Genomic DNA, 27,981 nt, shown 5'->3' with positions numbered 1-27,981 from the left:
TAGAATATGTTTCCCATTTTTTATTCTTATATAATAGAAAGTAAGCATTTTCCCTTTTCATCTTCCCCTTTTCTGTACTAATCTGCAGAAACTGAATAATGACAAACAATTAGTTTTCTCCTTGTTGCCTTTCAGTGAGAAGAAAGTAGGATGATGTGAGTGAGAGACAAGTTATGTGAGATTAATTAATAAAAATGTGCCAGACCAAGAGTATATGGGGGAATGGCAGAAGATATGTGTCAGACATGATGTGAGGGGGAATGGTGGTATTTTGTGTGAGGTGTAAGGGAGATTTATGGAGAGTACGTGTATTCTCTGTCTGTGAAGTAGATAGATGTTGTGCCAGGGGAATCTATGGAGCTATGTCTGATAGGATGTGAGAGGAAAGGGTGGTGGAATATGTGTCAGGCATAGCATGTAAAGGGAGATGCTGCACAGTATAGGCCAAACATGGCATTAGGGTTAGAGTGGGTGAATGTGTGTGATGTATATCAGACACATGATATGAGGGAAATTCATGAACTGTGTTTGTTTATATCAGTCACAGAGAGTTAAGGGGATATGATGGCAGTTTGAGGAGAGACTCTCTGGAGTAATGGTGACAGTGTGAGGGAAGAGGGTGTTATGGATGTGATAGATATTGGGACCATATTGTGCATGTCCTCCCCTCCCGTTTTTCTGTAGGAGTGAGGGTATAAGATAGGGAAAGGGATGGGCTGCAGTAGGTAGAGGGCAAGGGGGGAACTCTGCTGTGAGGGAGATGGGTTGTGTACCTGGCTTGGAATGAGACAAGTTCAGAATTGTGTCTTCTACCAGGTGCTTGCACAATGGCTATCCCACAGACAATAAGAGTTTGTCTTGGTTTTTGAATAAATATTTGTTGACCGAATGAACTCTCCTTCTGCTTCTGCTTGCTGCCCTTTGTCAAATCTTCAGTAGCACTAAGAATTTCCTATCAATCTGTGTTTACATTGTGAGAACTACCAGGGTTCCATGGGCCACAGTTTGGAAAATGTGGCTCCAAGTCATTTTCTTCCAGTATATTTCCACTTGGGTTTGAATCTTAAAATAACAAAACTTAGATCTGGAAAAAACCTCAGAGATCACTTACCAGTTTCCCCCATCCCTGTATCCCCTCAACTTTAAAGATGTGCCAAAGAGTTTAAGTGACCTGTTCAAGTATCAAACAGCTAGTTGGTGGCATAATTGAGACCAGAAAAGCACTTCTTTTTTCATTACTTACTAACTCTATCTTCAGTGTGAATACAAATAAATAATGGCATGAACTCCTGCAGAGCTTAGACATTTATTAATTGATTTGATTCTATCTTATTTTCAGGATAATTAACAAGTTACAGCTCAGTATATGTTTTTTTTTTATTAGTGAATTACAAGACTTGTATTAGAAGAACTTAGAGTTAGCCTTCAAGGAACTCCAACTTCAATAAGGAATGCTGTAAGGAATACATATAATGTGCATCTTTTAAACTCTGCTGTTGGGAGCTCAAAAGTGTTTTTGGAAGACAGACTGAATATTCTTCAGCAGCCCCCATTTTGCTCTGGACTTCCCACGACCATCTGGTGTCACTACCTGCAATCAAAAACAGAGAAAACTATAACACAAGAAAGAAGAACCAAGTGGTGGAGGTTTCAGAGAAAGGGTTGTGTCCAGGGGAAACCAGGAAGGTCACAGAATTAGAGAAAATAGTGAGTGGGATCTTATCACCCACTCACACCCCAGTTTTGCAGATTAGGAGCAGACAGGCTGTGAATTCAAGTCTCCAGAATCTAAATCCAGCACTATTTCAACAATAACTTGCTATTCAAAAACGTAAACCAAGTGTATGGAAAGTAAATATTTTATTGTGTTTTTCATGTTCCTCAGGGTACTTCTTTCCAGGTAATTCTGAGTATTTATCTTAACCAATAGCCCAGCAAGAAAAAATGGTCATCAAATTTATAAACTAATTAGTTTGCTCTTCTTTTGTTAAGACTATTTGATTCTCTTAAAAGGAAAGAAATTCTGCTTTAGTGATGCTTAAACTATACCTGAACTTAAATTCTAGTATAGTTTAATAGAAATATGAATTTAAATGTGAATAAATCTGATTTTCCTAATTCTTGTACTTCACTTTTGAGAGTCAAGTTAGCCAACTTATGAATGTTGATGCAGTGGTGGAAATATAGGGATAGGGACAGGGACTGGACCTATATGAACACCTTCTCTGAAACTTTCAGTCAAAGAGTTGTCGATAACAGTGAGGTCAAACTCAAATAGAAATGAGATGGGGCCACTAAACTATACTGGTTTTGGCCTCACTTGGAAATGTTGCAGGTGGTCTGAGTGCTTGATACCTCTGGTACAGAGTACAGAGAGTTTAAACAACTTTCCCAGGGTTATATATTGGATATATGTCAAAAGTGGGGTTTGAGCCTAGGTGTTCCAGATTTTGAGGCTGACTCTCTATCCACTGCACCATGTTGTCTCTCAGAGATATGATCTTACCTGACCTAATGTAAAATATATTGATCAGGGCAGTAAATCCTTGATCAATTTGATGAGTTCCCCAGTCAACCTGATAAAATCATAGGGTATGCACCTCTCTTTGGAGACATCTGAGAGGCATCTTCCTATGGAATGTGGGTACACTCTCAGATTCCTTGTTAATAAGAAGCAGTGAACTTCTAAGGATTGCCTAACTGAGACTCAGGGGAATAGAATTTCATCAGAGAAAGTGATCTTTTAAAAACTGAGCTAACAGACCCTCTCCTCTCCTTGCTTCTCTTCTCTCCTTCTGTCCTTTCTTTGTCTCTTCCTTCCCCTCTGCCTCTCTCTTCCTTTTCTTGCCTCCTTCCCTCTCCTTCCCTCTCTTCTTCTTTCTTCCCCCTCTCTTTGTTTCTCTTTCTCTCCTTCTCTTGACATAAGATAGCAGAGTAGACTTGCATTTAGGGGAAGAGGAATTTTGTCTATGCACGTTATGTTCCACTCAGGAGCACTGATGAACTATGGCAAAAACATATAGTAAAATTGATACATTCTCTCATGTGACCTGAGATGAGAGATCCTGAGAATGAATTTTCCCAGCTCAACAGATGGTAGCAACTAGGACTTTCTGTAGAAGCATATGGCAGAGATAGACATGTATGTGCCTATTGGAGGGGGGAATTTTTAATTCCTTAGGCCAAATGATCCTAGAAACCAGCCTTTACAGCCAGAGAACAGAGATTTCCTGGGTAGTGATTCATGGGTAATTTCAAATTTAAGCATTTCTCTATGTTTGTGGGCTCCTGTAAGTCCTTGGCATCATATAAGTTTTCCGTGGGATAAAATAATACCTATCCCATACCTGATTTGCGTTTGCTACCTTGATTACTTCCAGGAATAATTTCACTTCAATTTGAGGAAACAGACATAAGCTCTAGGGCAGCTAGGTGGCGCAGTGGATAGAGTGCTGGGCCTGGAGCCAGGAAGATTTATCTTCTTGAGTTCAAATCTGACTTGAGACACTTACTAGCTGTGTGACCCTGGGGAAGTCATTAATCCTGTTTGCTTCAGTTTCCCTACCTGTAAAATGAACTAGAGAAGGAAATGGCAAAACATTGCAGTATTTTTTACCAAGGAAACCCCAAATAGGGTCATGAAGAAGTTGGACATGGTGAACAACAACAACAACAAAAGACATAAGCTGTAACCTAAGTACGATTAGGACATTTTCCTACAGCAAATTTAGATAAGGACAACAGGCAAAAAATGAGAAAATGACCCTTTTGGTCAAATATCCAGGATGAGACTCATTCTGCATTAACCCAGGGCCTTTGGGGGGGGGTGGGTGGGCCACAGATAATACCAATAGTTTATTCATCTTAATAACAAATCTGATCTAGAATCAGACATCCAGGAGAACGAAGTCAAGTAGGCCTTAGGAAGCAGTGCTAACAATAAGGCTAGTGGAGATGATGGAATGCCAGCTAAGTTATTTAAAATCCTAAAAGATGATGTTGTTAAAGTGCTGCACTCAATAAGCCAGAAAATTTGGAAAACTCAACTGGCCACTGGATTTGAAAAGATCAATTTGTTTCCCAATCCTAAAGGAAGACAATGACAAGGAATATTCAAATTACTGAACAATTGTGCTCATTTCACATGCAGTAAGATTATGCCTAACATTCTGCAAGCTGGACTTCAACAATATATAAACCAAGAATCATCAGAAGAGCAGGCTGGTTTTCAAAGAGGCAGAGGAACTAGAGACCAAATTGCCAACATTCGCTGGAGAAGGCAAAGGAGTTAAAGAAAAATCTACTTCTGTTTCATTGACTACACTAAAGCCTTTGACCATGTGGATCACAACAAAATGTCTTTGAAGAGATAGGGGTATCAGATCATCTTACTTCTCTCTTGAGGAACCTGCATGCAGGCCAAGAAGCAACAGTTAGAAGTGAACATGGAACAACTGATTGGAAAAGATTGGAAAAGGAGCATGATAAGGTTTTATATTGTCATCTTATTTATTTAACTCATATGCAGAGTATATCACACAAATTTCCAGAGTGGAAAAGCTGCAATTAAAAGATTGAAAGAGGGCTATGGTAGACAAATGGGAGTGCAGAAGTTCTTTCAGAAATGGAATGTAGCCTTACATAGAATCTTGTTGCATGTTGCTAAGTTGGTTTACTTGAATGCCACAGCAATATGATTAGAAGTATGATAAGAATGAGTTTGGTCTGAGAGAACAGAGAATGATCATGGGGTGAGTTTCATTTAATGGCCAATGAATGTTACTACAATCAGGGTAGCTGAGGAAGTTGTGCTCGGGGAATAGGAAGGTAGCAAAGCTATATAACTCTTCTATTCTGAGGTTATTTGCACATGACCAAGGAGGAAAAAGATGAAGTTGAATTTGGCCACAAGATTTACCCAGCAAGTGCTTACATTTTATTTTGTCTTAAAGTGTTGGGTTGTCTGAATGTTGTGGCAACAATTGGGCCATTCTGGTTTTGTCTAGAGGATCAGATTACAATCATGGCTTTGTTTCTTCCTGAGAAAACTTAATTACAGATTACAATTCCCATATTTAAGAAAGCCTAGAAAGGAATAATAATACCTACATGGGTATAGTATGTTCTACTTTTCAAAGTGTTGGTACATCTATTATCTTATTTTCTGTAAGGTCATCAGGGCAGAGATGATTCCCATGTGACAGATCAAGCAACTGAGGCAAAGAGAGAATTAGTGACTTTCCACTAACAATTAACCTGTGACTGGGCTAGGACTAGAATTCAAATATTCCTATGCCTAGTCAGTGCCTTTTCTATCACATAACATATTGCTCAACTTAGCAACTAGATAAATCAAGAGTAGATGATAAAATGTGTGTGTGTGTGTGTGTATGTGTGTATGTGTGTGTGTGTGTACATGCATGTGCATGTACTGAAGTAGTATTCATCTTACAAGAGGAATCTTAGCCTTACAAAAGTATCCAACCACTGCCTTTAAATACCAAGATCCTCTCCTACACCTAAAACGCATTTGATCTACAAATCCATAACTTTTAAGAAACATATCTACTGCCTAAAGTAACACTATGGAAACCTGGATGGAAGAACAATTAGGGCTGGACTCCTTAGCATCTTTATGATGGGAGGCGCATTGATTCTTCATTAAGTTCTTGCTATTACTTGGTTAAATCTGTTCAACCTCATGCTTTCAGATCTAGGGTTCACTGTGTCCATTTGATTGAGTGTTGAAGTGTATGTTATCCTTGTCTATGTTCCTCCTAGAAGAGCCATAATCAACCAGTTGCCACACAGGACAATTCAACATTGTTGTTAGGGTTGTTTTCGGTGGCAATGTGGATGGGGATATTGAAGGATAAAATGAAGCCACTGCTGGGGAGGCCACTGTGGGAGAGGTGGTGGGAGCAATGGTAGGAGGTAGGACAAGCTGTGGAGGAATCCACATAGGGTGTATCTGAACTAGTTAATCTTTCTAAATAGGTCATAAGCTCAGTTGGTTGCTCACTGCAAAAGGAATGAAAATGCTGTGTGTGACTGTCCTCTAAATTTAGGAACCTTCAGAAAAAGTCTTAATGGTTCCTAGTTATTTCTCTGACTAAAGTAAGGGAACTTTTGTTCCAAAGAGAATTCCTTAAAAACAACCGCCAGGTGTGAGATTGTTAACAACAACAACAACAACAACAACAACAACAACAACAATAACGATAATAATAATAATAATGTATTTTAAAAGACAGGTGCATTCTCATTTCTTTTGCATAAACCAAAAGTAATAGAAATATAGCAATTTTTGGTAAGAAACAATTCTGCCTTCTCATTGAAGCATTTTTCATAAAAGCTTTCAGAAATGTCTGCACAGTATTGGTGCCAAGGTAAAATATCCTGACTGTAAGGGAAAGAACTGAAGTTGTTATTTGTAAGAAGCTTTGTAAATGTCATTCAAACATTCCATCTTATCTTCATTTGCTATTGGATTCTTTATGTAGGCAAATCATGACAAATGCTCTGGAAATTCCCTTTTCCCTGGAATGCTAATAAAATCACAAAGACTGCAAGAGGAATTAGTTCTGAAAGAAAAATCTATATTGCATTTCATTGTGTCAGATAAAAATGAAGCTACAGGAAAACCTCATTAATTTGGACTCCACTCATTGATAATTTGTGATAATGGGAAACAGGGCTGGGTGGGCTGGACTGAGTTTCCTTCCTTCACAGAGAGTACAAATTATTGTGTAAATGCAATTGCAGGAGAAATGTTATTTATTGATTAATGATATGTTGTAAATACTTAAGAGAACAAGCTGTTTACAAGCACCCTCTGGTCTTTTATGAGAACTCATTTCTTCATTATTTTCCTCTATGTTGTTGCACAATAGCGAAAAAACAGACATTGACTTAGAAGATCTGAGTTTTACTTCTGTCTCTGCTTATTACTATCTTGTTTTAGATAATTTCTTTAAATTCTTAAAGTCTCTTGAAAGATCTGTTCCTGTGACTCTTCATGGCATGGGGTTGATCTGGGGTTCTTGAAGACTACACTTATGGAGCGCAAGCTCTGGTAGGTTCCACCATACAAAAGGGCTTTAAATGGTTCTAGTAAGGGACTTGAGTTTGCTTTCTAAGGCTCACCCTAGCTAAGTGTAACAAGGTTCTTCATTAGTAGCCACCTGGTGATGAATTTTTTGGCCATGACAACCTTTGAAAGAAAGATTAAATACAAAATGACATGCAGTCCTGTGTAGTCCTCCTTTGCTTCCGCAGAAATGTTGGCAGAGTGGTGGAAATGGGGGTAGTAAGAACCACAAGGTTTAGATCATCTATGATCTTTAACTTAGCTGTTGGCAGTCTAAGAGTGAGACTTTTGTTCATTTCCACCAAATGCATATACAAATGAAGGAACTGAATAATGCCAATCTTGACGTTCTTAACAACAAATGAAATCAGAAGAAAGAAAGAATTTGTAACTACATGGAAAGATGTCTCACAGGTTCTCTTTGGTAGGTGACTGAAGGAGTTAGTTTTGTTATGTGTCCAAAGGCGACAAGAAACATCTTTTCATAGAACAGTTGGTGATCTTGTACTGCATTGCTTATATTGTATTGATAAGTATTTGCAAAAAGATGACTATGAAAATAATTATAGCTTATGCAGAGGATGAAGAGATAGAGAAATTCTATGTAGAATTCCATAGAACCCTCCAAATAAAATCAATATATACTTAGATGCAGGTAGGTGGCATAGGAGATAGAGTACCCAGCCTGTAGTCAGGAAGACTTATTTCCCTGAGTTCAAATATGGCCTCAGACACTTACTAGCTATGTGACCCTGAACAAGTCACTTAACCCCATTTGCCTCAATTTCTTCATCTGTAAAAATGAGCTAGAGAAGGAAATGGCAAGCCACTCTAGTATCTTTGCCAAGAAAACCCTAAATGAGATCACAAAGAGTTAGACACCACTGATAAATGACTCAACAACAACAAAATATTTTGATGCTCAGTAACATCAACACAAAAGTTGGAAATAGGTGAGGATGGCAAGAAATATATTGGAAGAGATATATCAGGAATAAGTAATGAAAGAAGACAAAGACTTGTGGACTAGATAGAAGCTTTATGCCTATATGTCAGAAAACTTGTTTCGGGAAATAAATTAGAAGGTGTTATTGGAAATAATCAGAAGGCATGGTGATAACCAAATAATATAAAAAATGAGCCTGATATTATTTAAATCAATAGGAAATAACTTTTTACTCATATGGGAGTCATTCATAAACTAGATCAGAAGTGGGGAACCTGTGGCCTCGGGGCCACATGTGGCCCTTTAGGTACTCAAGTGTGGTCCTTTGACTGAAGCTAAACTATACAGAAAAGTCTCCTTAATAAAAGGATTTATTCTTTAAAACTTGGACTCAGTCAAAAGACCACATTCGAAGACCTAGAAGGCCACATTTGGCCTTGAGGTGGCAGATTTCCCACCCTGAACTAGATGTTTGTGTAAGTCAGACCACAAACTTGTTAGAGATAAAGATTAATATTATCATAAAGCTAGAATAAAGAATAAAAATTAAAAAAAAGATGAGGTATACAATTGGAACATGGATAGTGAAGTTCTTCAAATGTTTTTGTTTGCAGATGACATTTGGTTGGTGGCATCAAGTTCTGCAACAGTGTGGATGGAGCCTCCTGGAAAAGATCCCTAACTGATCAAGAGTTTCACTTAAATGGTAAATACCAAGTAGATAAAGAATGTCTATTGCAAAGAAAATGATATGCAAGGAGATGGACAGCCTACAGAGCTCATCTGTCAACATGTATATCTTGAACAGACAATCAATATAAGTGGACAACAAGTTGGACCCAGAATTAAACAGTAGAAAGAAAGTGGGTTAGATTTCCTTTAGAACACTGTGAAACTCCTTTAATGACCCAAACTTCTCCCAGAAACAAAGGGTTATCTTTTTCTTAACACTAATATTCTATTGTTTTGTATCACTAAGAGTCATGGACACTGCTATGCTGGTAAATATTTAACAACTGGGTATCTGAAAAAATGTAAACATGACATATTTTAAAATCTTATCTGCATTTTTTATCATTTTTGGGTCATTTTCCATTACTTTCTTGGGGCTAGACAATCAACAAAACAATAAATCAAGCCCCGATTTGTAGCATTTGCCAATTTCTGAAGTATATATGTTCACACCGAAAATTTATCAATTGGCTCTCATAAGCCAGTCTGAGCTGGAACACTGCATGGAAAACTATAATGACTGAAGATTTAAAAATGGATATCACTCAGAGAACAATGGAAAGGAACGTGGTGGGTACAAAATACAACACACAACAACTAAGGTACTTTAGAAGAAGAGATGTCAGAAAAAGATAAAATTGAGAAAGAAGACAGGCTGGTCCCATGGTTATAGTAAGGGATTAGATGAATGGATCAATCAGTAAGTATTTATTAATCATCTATGGCATGGGCAACAGCTTGTGTAAAGACATGGAGGCAGGAGATTGACTGTCATGTAGCAAGGAGGCCAGTTTGGCTAAAATGTAAAGTACAGAAGACCACTGATTCTGGGGTCTAAGGCCTTGGGCCCAAATCCTGGCTCTGACACTTACGACCCTGTTACCTTGGAGAAATCACTTAATTTCCCTGGTCCTCAGATCCCTTATTCATAATGTGTATGGGGGGGGTTTATATGCTGTACTCTGAACAACTCCTCTAACTATGTCCAAAAATGCATGTGTTATTATGGATCTTAGGTCTATTAACTCTCTGTCAAGAAATAGGTAGCATTGTCACTCGCCTGGAACTGTGGTTGGCCGTTGCCCTGATCAGAGTTGTGGATTTTTTCAAAGTTGTTTATCTAGTTCTTGATCTATGTCCTCATGACTATGATCCTATGAGTACTATGTAGTCAGCTTGGAAAGAGAGGTTATAATGGGATTCTAAAGGGGTTTCAGGGACAAATTTGCATTTTATCTTAGGTAATATGGGACATCTGAAGCTTTTTGAACAGTTTGTTTACTCCACTAATATCTATTCAATGTCAGGAAAAAGTGGTGAAGGCCCCAACACATTGGGTGGCTTCTCCCTATTTCCATCCCACCAAACCCCTAAGATGAATTTTTCATTGACAAGGATGAGTCACCAAAGGGGGCAGGCATGGATGAGTTGGAATCTTCTTTGCTGGAGAGAATATCCACCATGTTGAGATCACAGATATATTTGGGTAAGTCTCAGTTACCTCAGTGTAAAGCAGGGTATTAATTGCCCCACAGAGTTGTCTTAAGCAACACAAAACGACATGGGCCATTTTTATATTTAGAGGCTGTATAACATAGCAGATAGAATGAGTGCTCGACTTTGAGTCAAGAGTCAAGAGTCAAGATTTAAACCAAAATGGTTTTAAATCTGGCTTCGGACATTACTAGCCATGTGACACTGGGCAAATCACTAAATATCTCTGTACCCCAGGCTGCTCTATAGAACTTATCTAGGTCACAAATGTTTTTGACAAGATTGGTTTAGGGAATCCCTCATGTGGGCAAAAGCACACACAGATCTTTTGATGATTTTTATTTGAATTATCATCAAACTTTCAAGTTCTAACATATAATGTCAAGTGTCATATATTCTATGAGGGGAAATCCCAGGTAGGAAGAGGTCAGAAATCATAGCTGACTCCTTTTCCCTTTCCTGAATTTCTACCTCCCTTGCAAATCCCTATCTACCAGCTTCTACTTGGGAACTGGGAACAGCCAGCCTTTCATACCTAGTCTCTAGGGATGCTGTGATTTAAGCCTAAGTGTGGACACATTCCTTTTCTCTTACTGTTTTTCAAAACTGTGAAAGGTAACAAAAGATACAATGACAAAAGCATATAATGGGATGAGTTTATAGAGCACAAAGCTTTTATCAATTGTAATCTAAAAATTCAATACTAAAGTTTAGTCAGAATTTGGTTTTATTGGCCCAACTTATTGGACATCCTGTTCCAAAGTCCTGCTTTGTCAGCCTTCCCGGGGCATATTTCCATGGCAAGTCAGAGACTTCTTAAGAATTGCCAACCCTGATAACCACTTACCTATTCATGGTACTTCATGCTGGGATAAAAGATACCAGCAGAAAGAACATAGAAAGCAACATTAAATATTTTGATATTCTGGGGAAAAAACCTGAAGATGCTGGGGAAAACAGATGGCATTTGTAACCCTATTATTGATTGAAAATAAGAGACTAAGAAGAGAAAGGTAGATCTAGGAAGCAAACAATGGGATGAAAAGGTGATTGGGGATGGGATTTGGGTGTCTGGAGGAAAGCTAGGAATGAAGGGCTCTTCAGAAGAGATAGAATATACCTGACAAGAGATAATAAAACACATTTGTTAAGCATCTTGTGAATCAAATCAAGGGGGTATTAAAATAAATATGGAAGGGGGATGTGAAAACTGCCTAAAAATACCTGCCAAGCCAGATATCATACAAAATCACATGAATATAATGAATAAAACGGTGAATATGAGTAGAAAGGACAAGTAATTAACTAAGACAATATTTAGGAAGGTAATCAGAATTAAAAAAACACACCTAAAGTCTCTGATGTGCATGTGTAATGCATAAAGTAGGGGTAATAAATGTGGTGAAATAAGAGATCTTGACCAACTGAGATTTTTTTAAATACATACATGGAAAATGGAAGCAAGGATAGATAGCAGAGGCCAAATAGAAAAGGATAGCGTTTTTATAGAGCTCTAGAAGAATAGTGTCAGAAGCATTTAAAAGCAGAATGAGTTGAGGCTAGTGACAAATAGGAAGGACAACAAAAGAGGGTTTTAAAATTTACTAATTTTAGAGACTACAGTAAGTTCAAAGAAGGTAAAGGAATACTGGTTGTGGAGGATAAGATGGTGATCTTAGACAATAGAGGGCAGAACTACTCAATCCTTCATTTGCTTCAGCTTTCTCTGCCAGGGAGAATGATTTCTGGATTGGGAATGGTGGAACAAAAATGGTTAACAAGGAGTTGGAATGTAAGCTGTGAGGAGGTGGTAAGGGAGCACAATACACTGTTTTCATGTCATCAGGCCCAGCTGAATTACATCCCAAGGTACTGAATGAATGTAATGATTTTATGGCTGAGCTACCTGCACTGATCTTTGAAAGACCATGAAGAGTGAGAGGGGATACAGGACTGGAGAAGGGCAAATATTTTCTCTTTACTAGTAAATTTTATGTGATATAAGATTATTGGTGGTGATTTCTCTTTTTTTCTTTTAAAATATTTTTATTGCTATCTTTTGTTTTTATGTGACATTTTCAACTATTTCCATCTTTCATTCCTTACCCAGTAAGCTACCTCTTATAACAAAGATTTTTAAAAAGAAAGGGAAAAAAAGGTAAAACTCTGAGCAAGTTTTACCTGAGCAACTCCTGTGTGCCTCAGTTTTCTCATTAGTTGTTGTTCATCCTTCATTCTTGAAGAGGACCAATGATAACACGAGAGAAATGTCATCACTTGTGTAGGATTTAAGTGAGGCAGAGCTGCACAAAGTCATCATAGCACCTACTTCCCAGGATTGTTGTGAGGATAAAATGAGATATGTGTGTTTGCAAAGTACTTTGCAAGCCTTCAAGTGCTATGTAAGTGCTAGCCATTATTACTATTAAGGGCAGCTGAGTGGCACAGTAGATAAAACGCTGGGCTTGGAGTCTGAAAGACTCATCTTCCTGAGTTCAAATGTGACCTAAGACAATTACTAGCTGTGTGACTCTGGGCAAGTCAATTAACCCTGTTGAGTTGGAGAAGGGAATGACAGCTTACTCCAGTATCTTTGCCAGGAAAACCTCAAACGAGCCCACGAGTCAGGCTTAACTGATCAATAACATTATTACTATTATTAGTAATAAACCTAATCAACACATTGACCTTATCTGATGACATATGCAATATTACATACACATAGCACCCCATTCCCCTTTGCAACAAAAAAAAATGCATTTTGTCAATACTTTTCTAGGGCCAAGCTTGGTCATTATAGTTACATAGCATTTAGTTTCATTGTATTGTTCTTTCCATTTACATTCTTATAGTTATCATATCTATTGTTTTTTCCTGCTTCTATTCATTTTACTCTTTATCAGTTCAACTAATCACATTTATCAAATTTATCGGATCAATAGGATCGTGATTGTAAAGATGGAAAAGACCTTAGAGATGATTTAGTTTAATTTCATTTTTTTGATTAAACTTTTTCTCAATTAAAAAAATCTGCTTTCTCTCTTTCCTACTCCATTCCCCTTGAAAAAGAAGAAAAAAAAACCCCACTCCTATTATAAACATGTATAGTCAAGACAAACAAATTCCTTCATTGGCTGCCTCCATGTCTCAGTCTGAATTCTGGGTCCATTACCACTCCAAGAGTTGTTACTCATCTCATTCTACCAGGGAATTTAAATGACTTGTCAAAGGTCATGCAGGTAATAAGTAGCAAAAGTGTGATTTGAACCTGGGTCCTCTAATTCCTGAGCCAGTGATTTTTCCACTGTTGTTCAGTTATTTTCAGTTGTGTCTGACAGTTCGTGACCCCATTTGGGGTTTTCTTGGCAAAGACACTGGAGTTACTAAGTTTGCCATTTCCTTCTCCAGCTCATTTTATAGCTGAGAAACTGAGGCAAATGGTGTTAAGTGAATTACCTAGTGTCATGTAGTTAGCTGTTAAGTGTCTGAGCCAGATTTGAATTCAGGAAGATGAGTCTTCCTGACTTCAGGCCCAGCACTCCATCCATTGAACCACTAAGCTGCCTCATTTTCTACTGTATAAGTGCAGTAATATTCCATTACATCCATGTGCCATATTTCATTTAATCATTTCCCATTTTATGGCCATCTGCTTTTTTCCCCCAGTTCTTTGTTACTACCAAAAAAGTGCTGCTCTCAATATTTTGGTATATATGGGATCTTTCTGTCTTTGACCTCACTGAGGAGATATATATGTCTAGCAGTGGGCTCTGTGGGTGAATGTATCTTAAAAATAAAAAGGGCAGATATTGACTTGATTTTCAAAATGGAGGAAGGGTTGAGGCTACCAACCATAATGCTGGTGAGCTTGACTTTGACTCCTGAAAAAATTCTACAATGAATAAGAAGAAAGATTTTCTTTGTGAGCACTTAGAAGAGAAAAGGGATCTTTAAGAACTAGCATGACTTCATCAAGAAAAAAAAAACAAACTATGCCAGATGGACATCATTTTCTTTTCTGACAGAATTACTGCCTTTTTTGAAAGATCAAGCTCATGTTGCAAATATAATACACCTGGATTTTTAGCAAAGAGCCTTCTGGACAAGGTAAAGATATATGGCCTAAATTCTAGTGCTGTTAAGTGGATTCGGAAGTGGTTGAATGATTGAATCCCAAGAGAAGCCATTAACAGGTTGATGCCAACTCTCAAGGAGATCTTTAAGGAAGGATACCAGGGATCTGCCCTAACTACTTGGCTATTTGACATTTTAATCAGTAACTTGGATTGAGATATAGGTGTGTACCTATTAGATTTTTAGATGACACAAAGCTGGGAATGATAGACAACACTTTGAATGACAGAATTCTATTTTTTTTTAAGCAAGTGGGTTGAATCAACTGAATTTGACAATGAGTTGAATCTAGTAAGATGAAGTGCAGTAAGAATACATGTAAAATCATACTCTTGGGTTTAAACATCAACTTCAAAAGTCCAGGGTGGTGAACATCTTGTCTGGATAAGAATCTGTGGGAAAAGTTGTGACCATTTTAGTCAATGCACACAAGTTCAGAATGACATGGGGTAACAAGGTAGCCAAAACAGGTGCCATCATCTTAGGCTCTATTAGGAGAGACATAGAGTGCTCAGGATGAGGAAGGTGATAACCTTCCTTCACTCATGCCTGATCAGACCACATCTGGAGAACTGTGTTGAGGCCTGGGGCAATGTTTTAGGAGGGACATTGTCCTTAAGGGCTGGGACTATCTTTTGCTTCTTTCTGTATCCCCAACACTTAGCACAGAACTTAGCACATAGTATGTGCCTAACGTTTATTTGCTGATTTATTAATTGACAAATTACAGCGTATCCAGAGGTGGGTGATTAGGGTGGACAGGGTCCTAGAAAGGATCACTAAATTGAAGAGTCTGAGAATTCAAAGCTTGGAGAAGAAAAAGACTTAAGAGATGACATTAAACTGTCTCCAAGTGTTTAAAGGGCGGTCATGATGAAGTGGGATCATACTCAGTATGCATGGTACCAAGAAGACAGAACTGAGTGGAAGCCATGGAGGGACAGATTAAAGGTTGAGGAAAGGCCCAATTTCATAACAATTAGAAGTGTCTGAAAATTTAGATATGAATTGGACTAGTTAGTTTCCAACGTCCCTTTCAAACTGGAGAGATTCTGTAAATTTTGTAATCATTTGAAATAGTTCAGGAGGAAGATTCTGGCTGTCTTGCCCTTACAATTGTATTATTTATTTTCATGTCAATTTCTTTAGACCGTGCCTTCTTCATGTGTAAAATGCAGGGGTCAGACAAGATAATCTTTGAAGTTCTTTCTCACTCTAATATTGTATATTTTACTACTATTCAGCGTGTGTTGCTCAGGGTTGAAGGGAGAATCATATCTAAAATCACTTAGAAGTCATTTAGATGGGGATAATCCAGCCATTTGGGGACAATTATCTGGTCTTCTGTTCAGTCTGGTGAAGGTACAGACCCCTTCCTGTCCCAGGACTAGTGCAAGTGTGTCACACAAAGACACATAGGAAAAGGAGCTGGATAAAAAAAGCCAGTGTAGAGAGATTGCTCACAGTACCTTACACACATTGCTCCATTCCCCTGGTCCATTTTCATTGACCCCACGGACTTTAAATAGATACTCTGTGCCTGGAGTTAGATTATGTAGTTCCAGATTCTGTTGCTGTATGTCTCGTATATGTCCACAAAGTTCTGTCTGGACATTGTTGGGAGGATAAACAACAAGTTCATAGAATTCCATCTCGAAATAATCCACGTCTTCTGTTGGACATGTCCAGTAAATCTGTGAAGGAAAAAGAAATCTGCATGGCTCTAGTATGCAAGACTGTAGTTTATTCTTTCCTACCCCACTCCCTCTCCCAAATTATCATACAGCTGATATTCATCTTTATCTCTGGTTTAGTTTGAATACCTATCGCCCTGAGCTTTTGGCTACTCCTTCCTCCATAACGAAAACTGACATAATGAAGATTTCATATATGACCTTTGGATTGGACACTTAATAGCTGTGAAACCGTGGACAAGTCAGCTAACCCTCTTTGTCTAGTTGCTTCATTCATAATATGGAAATAATAGCACTTTGCACTATCTGCCTCACAAGACTTCTTGCGGTGAAGAAATCACTTTGTAAACTTTGAAAGGGCTACGCAAAGGTGTTAAACATAATAATAATATCACTCAATATGCTCCGATGGAGCCAAAATACTAGGATTTTTAAAAAAGTTTTTTGAGAATGTATGAAATGCTACATTGACTCACACTCAGGGGCCATAGAACTCAATATTTTCTCTCTAACAGGAGCACTAAAGGATGTTTTGGAATGTCTTTTCTGACATTAACATTAATTGGTTAGGCATGTCCCCCAAGTAATCTGATTTTGCAACCAAGAACTTATAATCAAACCATATTATATAATAATTAAATTTTCCTCCTTTAAAGCTATTTTTATTCTTAACGGCTATACCCTTTCGTTGACCATTGAATTTCTGTGGCAAAAGAATATACCACTGACAACTTACTGGTAATGAGTTCATTACTTAGCTGGCTGATCTTCAGACATCAGCTATAGATTCTTGCTCAGATTCTATACTCAAAGCCATTGCAGGTTGGTTGAACTTGCTAGAACTTACAGTCTGCTGGCATACTTTTTGTGAACCTGAGGGCAGCTCCACACTACAATGGCAGATTAAGGATTGGAACTGAACCTGTGATTTCATAGGTATAGGGGAACTCCCAGGTAAGGAAACTCCCTCTTCCAGTGCAGGGCGGCATCTTCTCTGCAACTTATAGCCTTAAAGAGTTTCCTAGAGCACTGAGAGTTTAAATGACTTGCCTAGCATAACACAGCCAATTATAAATATCAGAATATGTAATGTCAGAAGTGGGACTTGATCCAAAGTTTTCCTCGCTTTAAAGCTAGACCTTCCTGAGTCTAAGTTTAAAGTTTCATTAAGTCTTTCTTGATGGGCAGTGACTTAGCAGGGTATATTATATTACAGGTGTGGGTGCACCATGGCCTTGCATCTCCATAATTTCTCCAGTACTTATTGAAGAGAAGCTCTATGAATGTGGAAATGCCTCAGGCTGTAACTTATCCTTTTCTTATTTGTCCTGTCCACATATGGCTCCTTTCTGTCCTTCATAGCACAGCCAACCTAATTTAGGCCTTTATCACCTCTTGGTGGGGCTTTTGCAATATTCCCCTATCTAAATGGCCTTCCAGTATTCAGTCTCTTCTTACTAAGTCATCTTCCCCATGGTGACTCATTTGCTATTCCTAAAGAATGAGTGTGACTATGCCATTTCCCAGTACAAGAAGCTAGAAGGACTCCCTGTCACTTCAAAGGTAAAATACAAATTTTTCTTTCACCACTCAGAGCCCCTCATATTCTGGCTCCAATCTAAACCTATCCCTCCAGGTTAATTCTACATTTCTCCCCACTCTCAATTTATGTTACATATTTCTTTGTTGTGACATTGCTTGAGGCTGTTCCTCACCCTGTAATAGCTTTCCTCTTTTGCCTTTGCTTTGGACTTTCAGTTACCTTTGAGGCTCAGTTCAGATACCACCTCCTAACAAGAGACCTTTTCTGTCTCCCCCAACTTGGTAGTGTTGTTCCCACCTAGTAATTACTTTGTATTTATTTTATATATTGTTTGTTTTTACTTATCTGGATATGTATTATTTCCCTTAAGAAGTAAGTTCCTTGAGAGTAGAGACTCTTGCTTTTTTTCTTTGTTATCTCTAGTGCCTAGCACATTATAGGTGCCTAATAAATGCTTGTTGACTGGAGTATTGATACTGGAGGAAGCCGTAGTACTCTCCACCTGAAATTATTCTGTATTTATTCTGTGTCTGTTTCCACCAAAGGGAATGTAAGTTGCTTGAGGGTGAGGAATGTATCATTTTTATCTGTTTCCCCACTGCCTAATACAGAGTCTTCTGGCACATAGTGGGTGCTTAATAAATGTTTGTTGAATTGAATTATATTAAGGAGAAAACATTTTCCGTTGTGTATGAAACCCTTCCTGATGATATTCATCCCTTTAGCTTTTTTTGGCCTTAGTGACACATCAAACTAATGTATTCAGGGAACAGTCAAAAAGGATACTTAATTTCCTTTCCTAGGTCTCAAATCTATAACATGGAGCCTATTATAATCCAAACAGAGCTTTTTATGGGGGCATTGTAAAAGCCCTTCACAATATGGTCCCAACCTACTTTTCCAAACTTACATATGAGATTGTGTCTGTAAATTACTTATCCCAGTGTTTGGTTCATAACAAGTGCTTAATAAATGCTTGTTCCTTTCCCTTGTACTCCATAACTCAGTCAAACTGATCTTGCTGTTCCTCGTTCGGAGCCCTCCAGCTTCTGTCTCTGCACCTTGTCATCAGCCATCCCTTATACCAACTCACCTCCGCCTCTCAGAATCCCTTAGATTCCTGCTTATGACACCATTCACATGAAACCTTTTCCTGATTTTCCATCTCCACTTCTCTTGTATTTATTTTGTCTATATTGGTTTATGAAAGTATTGCTTCCCTTAACAGAATGTGAAGTTCCCTGATGGCAAAAAATGTATTGTTTTATCTTTGTACCTCTTCCCTTCCCACCACTCCCTCTGCCCCTCAATACCGAGGACAGTGCCTGGAATATGGTAAATGCTTACTAAATACCTGTTGATTGATTGATTGACCTGTAATTCTATTGGTTTTGGTCAGGAAATGTCCTCTTCCAGTGCAGATAGCCAACTGGTCTGCAACCTGTGGTCTTGGAGATTTGCCCAGGGCATGGAAAAGTTAAATGACTTATTTAAGGTCACACAACCAGAATAAGTCAGAGGCTGATTCGAGGCCAAGTCTTCCAGATTCCAAGGCCAAATGTCTCTATCCACTATTTCACACTGTTTCTTGTATTCCCTAAATGAGACTCTTTAAACCTACCCACATTCAGGCTTAGTTGCCATTTATAGGCCCAATCTTGTCTTCTTCCTGTATTGCTTAACCCCATTAGCTTGGATTTTCATCCCTAGGAGAGCTCAGCATCAGTTTGTAACTTGGAGATTTCATGGTGTATTCCATCTTCCAACAGACTTTTGCAAATGTTAACGTAACATTGGAAAAAAGTATTGTATAGTAAGTAGAGGTTTTGGAGTCAGGGAGCCTGAGATTGAAACCCAGCTTTGCTATCTTCTCTACCTACGTGACTTTGGTCAAGTTACTTTAACACTTTGGATCCATATTTCCTCTGTAAAATGAAGGGACTGGAACTTGATAATCAATTAGTTCCCTTCTGGCTTTAAATCCTCTGGGTTCAAGAATTAGTTTTAATGTTTGTCTTTTCTATCTAAGAAAAATTTCTGCTTATCCCTGTCTTTTATTTCTTGATTACAAGCCAACTTCTTATCCATGATACTAATTTTTAAAATAATATGTCATTTATTAAAAACATACAGTGAATGCTAGATGAACATTCTACAATTCTCATCTTAATGTTAATGAAATTACATAGGAATAATATTGTAAATTCAATTCTCCTTCTTTCTACCTTGTTACACTTATTTTCCATATGGTAAGCCCACTTTTTAAGGCAAATAGTACTACCATGACAGCCAGGAAAGCATTGTTTCAGACAAATTTATTTCATGAAATCAATGCTCATAGGGCACTCATGAAGATCTTAGACCATATGAATCACTAATTTTGGTCTAATACTAGTGAATAATATAGCTTTTATTTTATTGGTAGTTAAACTGAGGCAAAATGGAAGAATTATGTGATTTCCCCAAATTCAAACAGTAGTTTGGAGATAGATTTGGAACTAAAGTGACCGTTTGGTAGATCACACTATTTTCTGCTGTATTGGAGCTCAGGGATTTGAAATGATTACTTCTGTAATGAGAGAAGTGTGTGTTTACACAAACATATAGCATAGCTAAAGAGCATTAACAATCAGCAAATTGTATCTGAATTTATGATTTTTTGATAAACACTTTTTTCTTTATTTGGCCAGTGGCTTTTGGTAAGAGCTATCTGTAATGGAAAGACACAATGTTTTGGGGTAAAGAGAGACCTGTGTTCAAATCACACCACACTTCTGGACTACTACAATAACCTGTTGGTGGGTCAGCCTGCCTTGTGTCTCCTCTCCAATCTATCCTTCGTCAGCCACCAAAGTGATTTTCCTAAAGCGTGGGTCCAAAAATGTCATCTTCTCCTTCTCAATAAACTCTAGTGGCTCCCTATCGCCCCCAGAATCAAATGAAAAATGCTCTGTTTGATATTCAAAGTTCTTTATAACCTAGCCTCCTTTTATCTTTCTTGCCTTCTTCCATCTTGCTTTCCCTACATGTATTTCTTTGATCCAATGACATTGATTTCCTAGCTGTTCCACAAAGAGAACACTGCATCTCTCTGTTCTGGGGGATTTTCTTCATCTCATCTCCCATGTCTGGAACATTCTCCCTCCTCAACTCCACTTACTACTGACTTCCCTGGCTTCCTTTAAGTCCCAACTAAAATCCCATCTTTTACAGAAAGCCTTTCCTAACCCCTCTTAATTCTACTGCCTTTCCTCTGCTAATTATTTCCTATTTATTCTATATTTAGCTTGCTTTGTATACATTTGTTGCTTGTTATCTCCCTTCTTAGATGGTCAGTTCCTTGAGGAAAGGAACTGTCTTTTGCCTCTTTTTATATCCCCAGCACTTAGCACTGTGCCAGGCATATAGTAGGTGCTTAATAAATGTTTATGAATTGATTGATTATGATTCATTGACTAAAATTGGCACGGTTATTCCTATTTAAGCTCCCATATCCTTCTGATAGGCAGGTAGAAGGGCTCCCTCTTTGACAGAGCACAACCAGATGTTCAAAGAGAAATTCACTCCTCCTGAAGATCTTTCCCTGAAGTATCCAGGCTTCCACCACCTGTAGCTGTAAACCTGAATCTTTATCAGGAAAGCACTTTGTTAGCTGTAAATCAACAATTGATATTCATTAGCATTTAAGTTATTTGCCTGGTAGAGATTCTTTCATTTTTGGTATTTGTAGTAGTACCTCCTACCTAGTAAGTATTAAATAAATGCTTGTTGATTGATTGATGTGAGGTTGTTTTTTTTTTTTATGGTGACTGATCATGCAGTCCTAATAAGTGAATGGGAACTTTGAAATCCTGAAGAAAGGGAGATTGGAGGGAAACTTTGACAATGAGATTCCAGTAGCAAATGACTAAGGGAACCTATGTCTAAGCTGGCAGTTGCTGTCATTGATAAGAATTACTTTGGCTCCCATAGCAGGATTATCCCAGTAGTTACTTTCCTTGCTTTCATTCTATTGATGGAAAAATTGAACAATTCAGTTCATCAAGCATTTACTGAGCCTTATGTGTGTCTTGAGTAACAATTTTCAAGAGATAGAGTTTCTGGGTGAATTATGATTAGTTTTATTAACCACTGCTAGCAAAGCAGGTTAACAAAAAAGGCTTCATTTTCCTCTCCATGATGGAAAAAAGCTTACCTGTGAAACCTTTGATACTTATAAAGCATTTGGAAAAGGGGGTACAACTGAGGGTGGAAATCAATTGGTTATTGATTGGTTAACAAGTAATGAGAAGAATTAATATTATAATGTGAAGTAGGCTTATTCTAACGAGGGGCTAGAGGATATGATTCTGATCACCCAGTTTTGGTCAAAGAGAATGATCTGTATCTATATTATCTGTCTGACAAAAGGGAGAACCTACATTTTTCCCAGTCTGAGTAAAACACAAAGGCAGGAATCTTTACCTTTTGAACCTGTCAAAAAGGGAGCCCCTCCAACTGCCTATCAGAAGGATGTGGGACTTTAACTAGGAATAACATTGGTGCCAATTTTAGTCAATGAATCACAACCAATCAGTAAATATTTATTAAGCACCTACTATATGCCACGCATGGTGCTCTCCTTCTCAGTATCAGCCCTGCACTTCAAAGGCTGCCTGAGTAAGCCACAAGGGCTGATTTCTGAATGAGGAAGTAGGAAGGGGGAAAAACCTTGGTCCTAATTCAATAATTACTTATTAAATACAAGAGAGAAATAATCATTTCTCTCATGTGCAAGGCACTGTACCAGACACTTGGGACAAAGACAGAGATGAAAAACAACATAGGTATTGCCCTCAAGAAGCTTATAATCCACTAGGGCAGACACATGCAAGTAAGTATAATAGTGCAATTGGGCAAAGATGAGCACCAGGCAAAGGGAAATTTGAGGAAGGTGAGAATATTTTTAATTGTAGGGATCAGAGAAGGATTAGGAAAGGAGGTAGGGCCTGAGCAGAACCTTAAAGGAAGACATTTTTAAAAGTTAGAGCTGAAGAGGGAATCTGTGGGAATGAGCCCAGGTGGAAGAGCAGGGTGTGATTGCAAAATAACTAGTAGTCTGATTTGGCTGGATTATAGTTGGTGTGATGGAAGAGAAGGTTGGGACCACATTACAGAATGCCTTAGAAGAAGATTTGTCTTTTTCTCTGTGGGCAGTAGGACGCTACCAAAGGTGTCCTTGTCAGGGAAGGAATGTTTCCACATTTTTCAGACAGAAACTTATCTCTTTAAGTACAAAACCTTTTTAATTTTAGCCTTTTTGTTTGGAAATATTTGGAATACTCTCTTGCTTTCTTAAATAAAGTGAATATTTAGCCTTTTTTTGCTAGTGATGCAGCCATCCCTAAAAAAATAATGTACAATGCAATGGTACTAAGACCTATGAATGTATAATGGACTAGATACCCCACCCTCTACATTAAATGGTCCTATATTGATAAAATTGCAGGATTCTTGTGTTTATATCTTCCCCCAGTTAGATTTGATACATTATTTCTTATTTATTTTTATTTTTTATTTTTGCCTAGGCAATGAGGTTAAATGACTTGCCTGGAGTCACACAGCTAGTAAGTGTTATTATATGTCTGAGGCCGCATTTGAACTCAGGTGCTCCTGACTCCAGGGTTGGTGCTCTATCCACTGTGCCACCTAGCTGCCCTGATGCAGTATTTCTTGCAATTACTTCTTTCTTGTTACCTGTGTCAGTGTCCTTGCCTCTAGCAGTATCCTTTCTTTCTCCCCTAAGATGTGGTTTTTGTTATGAGCCATGGTGTGGGAAGTCAAGCATAGGTGAGCTTTGTTATAAATGTGTTTAAAGTTAGCACCAAACCAAACCACAGCTTTGAGCAATGATAATGCAAAGAGTGAGCAATGGGTCCTGAATCTGAGGACCTAGGTTTGAATCCTGTTTCTGCCACTACTTAAATGTTTACTTTAGGTAAGTCACTTAACTCTTTTGGGGTCTCAACTTCTTCATCTATAAAATGAGAGGGGTTGGACGAGACAGTTTCTGAGGTCCCTTCCAGCTATACAGCCTAGGAATATTTTCACTTTTACTTTGTGACATCTATTTTGGCTACTCAGGAGTCTTTTTCTTTTGTTGTTGCCTTTTTAATTCTCAGCTATATTCCAAATAGGTGAGGTTCCCAAATAATTGATTTAAACAGTGTGTTGAACTTGATTTGGTTTCCCAAGTAGGATTACCTATGGTAACAATGGTGACTGCTTAAATGTGTGCTAGTGAGCAGTATTTCTCATCGTAAATGAATATAAGCTTTTAGGTACAAATTAGTTTTATGGCAGCTGTATTATGTGCCAAATTCTTCAAAACCTGATTTATACCCCTTAGGTAAAGTGACCAGGGAACGTCCTGTCTGGAAGAACTTTAGAGAAAAGACTTTGTGCTCAGTATAGAGAAGTCCCAACCACTTTTCCTATCAACCTGTGTAAACATATTCATGACCCCTTCATCCTGCCCCAGCACTTACCTCTTGTGAAATGCAATAGAGAAAAGACTTACTTTGGCAGCTCTTGGGTATACCAGTGTCTGGTAGATGACAATGAGCCCTGGAACTTTCAAATTCCTTTCATTGGTGATATACCAGTTGTGGAAGCTGCTGTAGGTCTGGACTTTTGTACCTTCTGGAGTAGACCAACAATTCTGGCCTTCGGTAGGTGCCACCCAGTAGGTAAAGAACCCTTCAGTGTTCCTGGGAGTGGAGATGGATTGTGTTCTTCCATATATTTCAATGTTTGTTCTACCCTTCTCACAGGGGGATCCTGGGAGGGACTGTGAAGAGTAGCTGTGTTGAAATATTTGCTGATTGCTAAAATTTTGTGTACTGAAGGTGACTTTTCGAGTAATCATCATTTCAGAATGCACGGGATAGGGATTGGGTGAATAATCACCAGAGGATGACTCTCTCTGTTGCTGGACAGGGAAAAGGGCATGTAATCCATTTGCTAAATCTGTGAAATTCAGGTGAAGGGCCTCCATGCAGTCCACCTTAAGCTGTGGATCAGGCCGATATGTATTTTGGATCCCCTCCTCTATTTGATTTACCAAAGACTTAGCAGACTGTAGAAATGCCACCTGACCTGTCTCTTTCAAAGCTTCTTTACAAAACTCAATAAGTCCATCCATTTCCTTAACTCTAAGAGTTGTGGTACACACATATTTTTCAATTTCCTTCTGCCTGCATCCTTCCAAATTTTCCAGTTGCTCCATGAAGGATTTCTCCTTTTCTTGAAGAATATGCCTCAGTCTTATGAATCCACCTCGGATTACTTTCCTTTTTGCCTCTTTGTTGACTTTAACACCATTCTTTAAAATATTGAATTCTATCAGGTCATTATCAATCTCATATCGGACTGAAAAACAATGTGAGGCAGTTATTTCAACTTCAGGTTAAATACTTTTTAACCTTCCCTGATTTAGGAGGTGTCCCCAAGACTACAGGCAGTCAGGGCAACTGCTGTTGCCACTTGCATCAGATTCTAAAACACTATTTAGCATCAGTGAGTAAAATACAACTTGGAATTAGTTCTATAACTCCCTCCCACCCCACACCTCTGTTAAATTCCTTCAGGATGCTTACTGCTCCCTTGTGACCCTTTCTCCTTGTAATAGTCAACTGGAAAATGAAATGAAGTGGAGTCAAGAGACTCGAATTAAAATTCCAACTCAACTTAATGAACATGTATGACCATTTAACTCCTCTGAGCCTCAGTTTTCTCATCTGTAAAATGAATATAATAACACACTCCACCACTTCACAGGAAAAGTCACTTAACCTCCCTAGGCTTCAGTTTCATTATCTATAAAATAGGGACAATAAGTTGGAAATCTTAAGAATGGGCTGTTCCCTGTGATCAAGACTTCCCTTGATAATCATTTTAACCATATTTCGCTTATATCAAAATACTTGTGGGATTTGTAGAGTAACGCCTTGGGATATTCCTGTCTGTGTTTAGAGACAGTTATCTAACTATTTCGAGTTAAGCATTTGCAAGGGAAAAGGAAAAAAAATCATAATGCAATAACATCCACACCTACCAGGAAATTAATCACCACAAGAAATTAATCGCTACAAGACCTATTTTCTTGACAGATTTGGTTGACCCTTAGCAAAATTGTGAACTTGCTGGTTTCTTCTGTACACTCCACCCCAGTTTCTCTGCATTCTTTTTCTTCCACCTACTCTTTTGTTTTTCCCAATTCTGCTGCTTTTAAGAAATCATCTGTTAGTATAGGATGGGATCATAGCTTTAGAATTAGAAAGGACCTTGAAGGTCATCCAATGCAGCCTCCCCAATTTAAAGATGGAGAAACTCTGGCTTAGAAAGGCTAAATGACCTGCCCAAGGTCACACAAATAAGTGCCAGAATCCAGATGCACACCCAGATCTTCTGGCTCCAAATTGGGCACTCTTTTCACTAAACCAAGCTGCCTTAGTCATCAACATCTTAGCTTGAATTCAGTCACAAGGTTGTTCTGGTTAGGGGTGAGGTAGGGGTAGATATGGAAACCACTGCCAGAAAGTTGGGGAGGACTTTTTTAGGCTGGTGTGTGTGTGTGTATGTGTGTGCGTGTGTGTGTGTGCTCGTGACAGAAATAAGTCATTTATAAGTAACTTTTGTGTCTTTCCCACCCACCAAGAAAAGAAAATCAGGAAAAAGTGTTCCTGTAACCTATATTTTTTTCTGGCCTCCTAAAGTGTAATGGAGAGGGTCCTAGACTGGACTTAGAAGACATGGATTCAAATTCCAACTCTGATACTTACTGTTGGCCTTGGATAAATCATGTCATTTCATCCCCCTGGGCCTCAGTTTTATTAACTATAAAGTGGAGAGGTTGGACGAGATGGTTTCTTTTTGTTTTTGTTTTGGTTACGCAGTGGGGTTAAGTGACTTGCCCAGGCTCACACAGCTAATAAGTGTTATGTGTCTGAGGCCAGATTTGAACTCAGGTCCTCCTGAATCCGGGGCCAGTGCTCTATCTACTGCACCACCTAGCTGCCCCAAGATGATTTCTAAGATACTTTTTAGGGCTAAAATCTAGTGCTATAATTTCTAAGTGGTCAACATGTTTAATAAATATTTGAGCAAAAAGAAATTATAGATCTTTATATTCATAAAGTAACAAAACACCTTTAGCTCTGTAAGAGATTTTATAAAAGGGAAAGCATTGATTGCATAGATTTGGGTTCCCCTAGATTTTAATTTCTCATCTCTACAAAGACCTGTGAGTATGGATATATGCATATATATATGTATGTAAATAGGTTAACTCATGGTGTATTGTTTTCTAGAAATTTTAGATCTTTAGGAGGGGAGGTATGGCTTCTAAGGTACCACTGAAATTATATGATGGTAGTGGCTGCCTACTTCATTTATATATGCTAAAGCTGGCCCTTTAAATTAGCAAATGTTATCTCAAAAGAAAATTATGGTGGGCTTATAACTAAAATGCCAGTACAAAAACCAGTCTTTTCATTCTGCTCTAGCTCATATGCAAAATTATCCCATTTGCAAATAGAGCAGTCATTTTTCAGATTGTCAAATAAGACACACTACCATAGAGATAGAATTGGTTTGGGCTTAATATTGAATGAAGTTATTCCAATAGCCCAAACCACTTTTGATGAGTTAAAAAAATTGACCAGGACAACAAGATAGTAGAAGCAAATAAATGAACAAAATCCATTAATTTTGATTGACTTGCTAGGAAGCTAACAAAGGAGAAAATGAATTTTTAAAATTCTATATTAGGTTAATAATACAGACTATTTTAATTGATGTTTTTAAATCACTGCTTTCAGACTCCATAAAAGTCAGTTTTTTTTTTTGCCAAAACAACAATAACTTAAAAGGAACAGAAAGCCTAACAGTTCCTTTATACATAGTGCATTCTTAAGTGTTTGTTTAAATGAATTGAGCACAGAACTGAGCTCTCCAGTATACTAACCTTCTATGCCAATTTGGAAATTGATTTTTCCCACTGCAAAGCTGCCTCCCTAGAGAAAACTTCCCCAAGTGGTTAGACCATTATAGGGGCAGGTAGGTCATCTTTCAGAACCGTTATCACTTGCGGTACTTGAAATCAATTAAATAATTACTGTTTGAACTTTAGACCTTAATTTACAAAGGCCTTTGACCTACCCTAACTCATTTGACACTCTGAGGAAGGTAATACAAAGTATGATAGTTCCTGTTATTCTGATGAAAAAACATTCAGAATTTAGAGAGATCAAGTGATTCACAAAAACCAGTAAAGGAGGCTGTGGTTATTTGCATTTTACTTAAGTAT

The 27,981-nt window shown here is 38.1% G+C and overlaps 1 protein-coding gene across 1 annotated transcript in view; it reads right to left on the bottom strand.

Moving 5' to 3' along the window:
• Positions 1–1,320: 1,320 nt before the first annotated feature.
• TRIM42 (tripartite motif containing 42) overlaps positions 1,321–27,981 on the bottom strand; it is a 47,364-nt gene continuing 20,703 nt past the window's right edge. Inside the window, exons 3-5 of the mRNA XM_020986140.2 lie at positions 24,193–25,043; positions 15,866–16,090; positions 1,321–1,591 (exon numbers count right to left, since the gene is read on the bottom strand). Of these exons, the coding sequence (XP_020841799.1) occupies positions 1,505–1,591; positions 15,866–16,090; positions 24,193–25,043 (1,163 nt within the window). The 3' untranslated portion in view covers positions 1,321–1,504. The remainder of the gene's footprint in view (positions 1,592–15,865; positions 16,091–24,192; positions 25,044–27,981) is intronic.

Source organism: Phascolarctos cinereus, unplaced genomic scaffold (genome assembly GCF_003287225.1).
Source record: "Phascolarctos cinereus isolate Bilbo 61053 unplaced genomic scaffold, phaCin_HiC Scaffold_726;HRSCAF=1367, whole genome shotgun sequence".
Taxonomy (NCBI): Eukaryota; Metazoa; Chordata; class Mammalia; order Diprotodontia; family Phascolarctidae; genus Phascolarctos; species Phascolarctos cinereus.
This window is presented reverse-complemented; position numbering and strand designations above follow the sequence as displayed.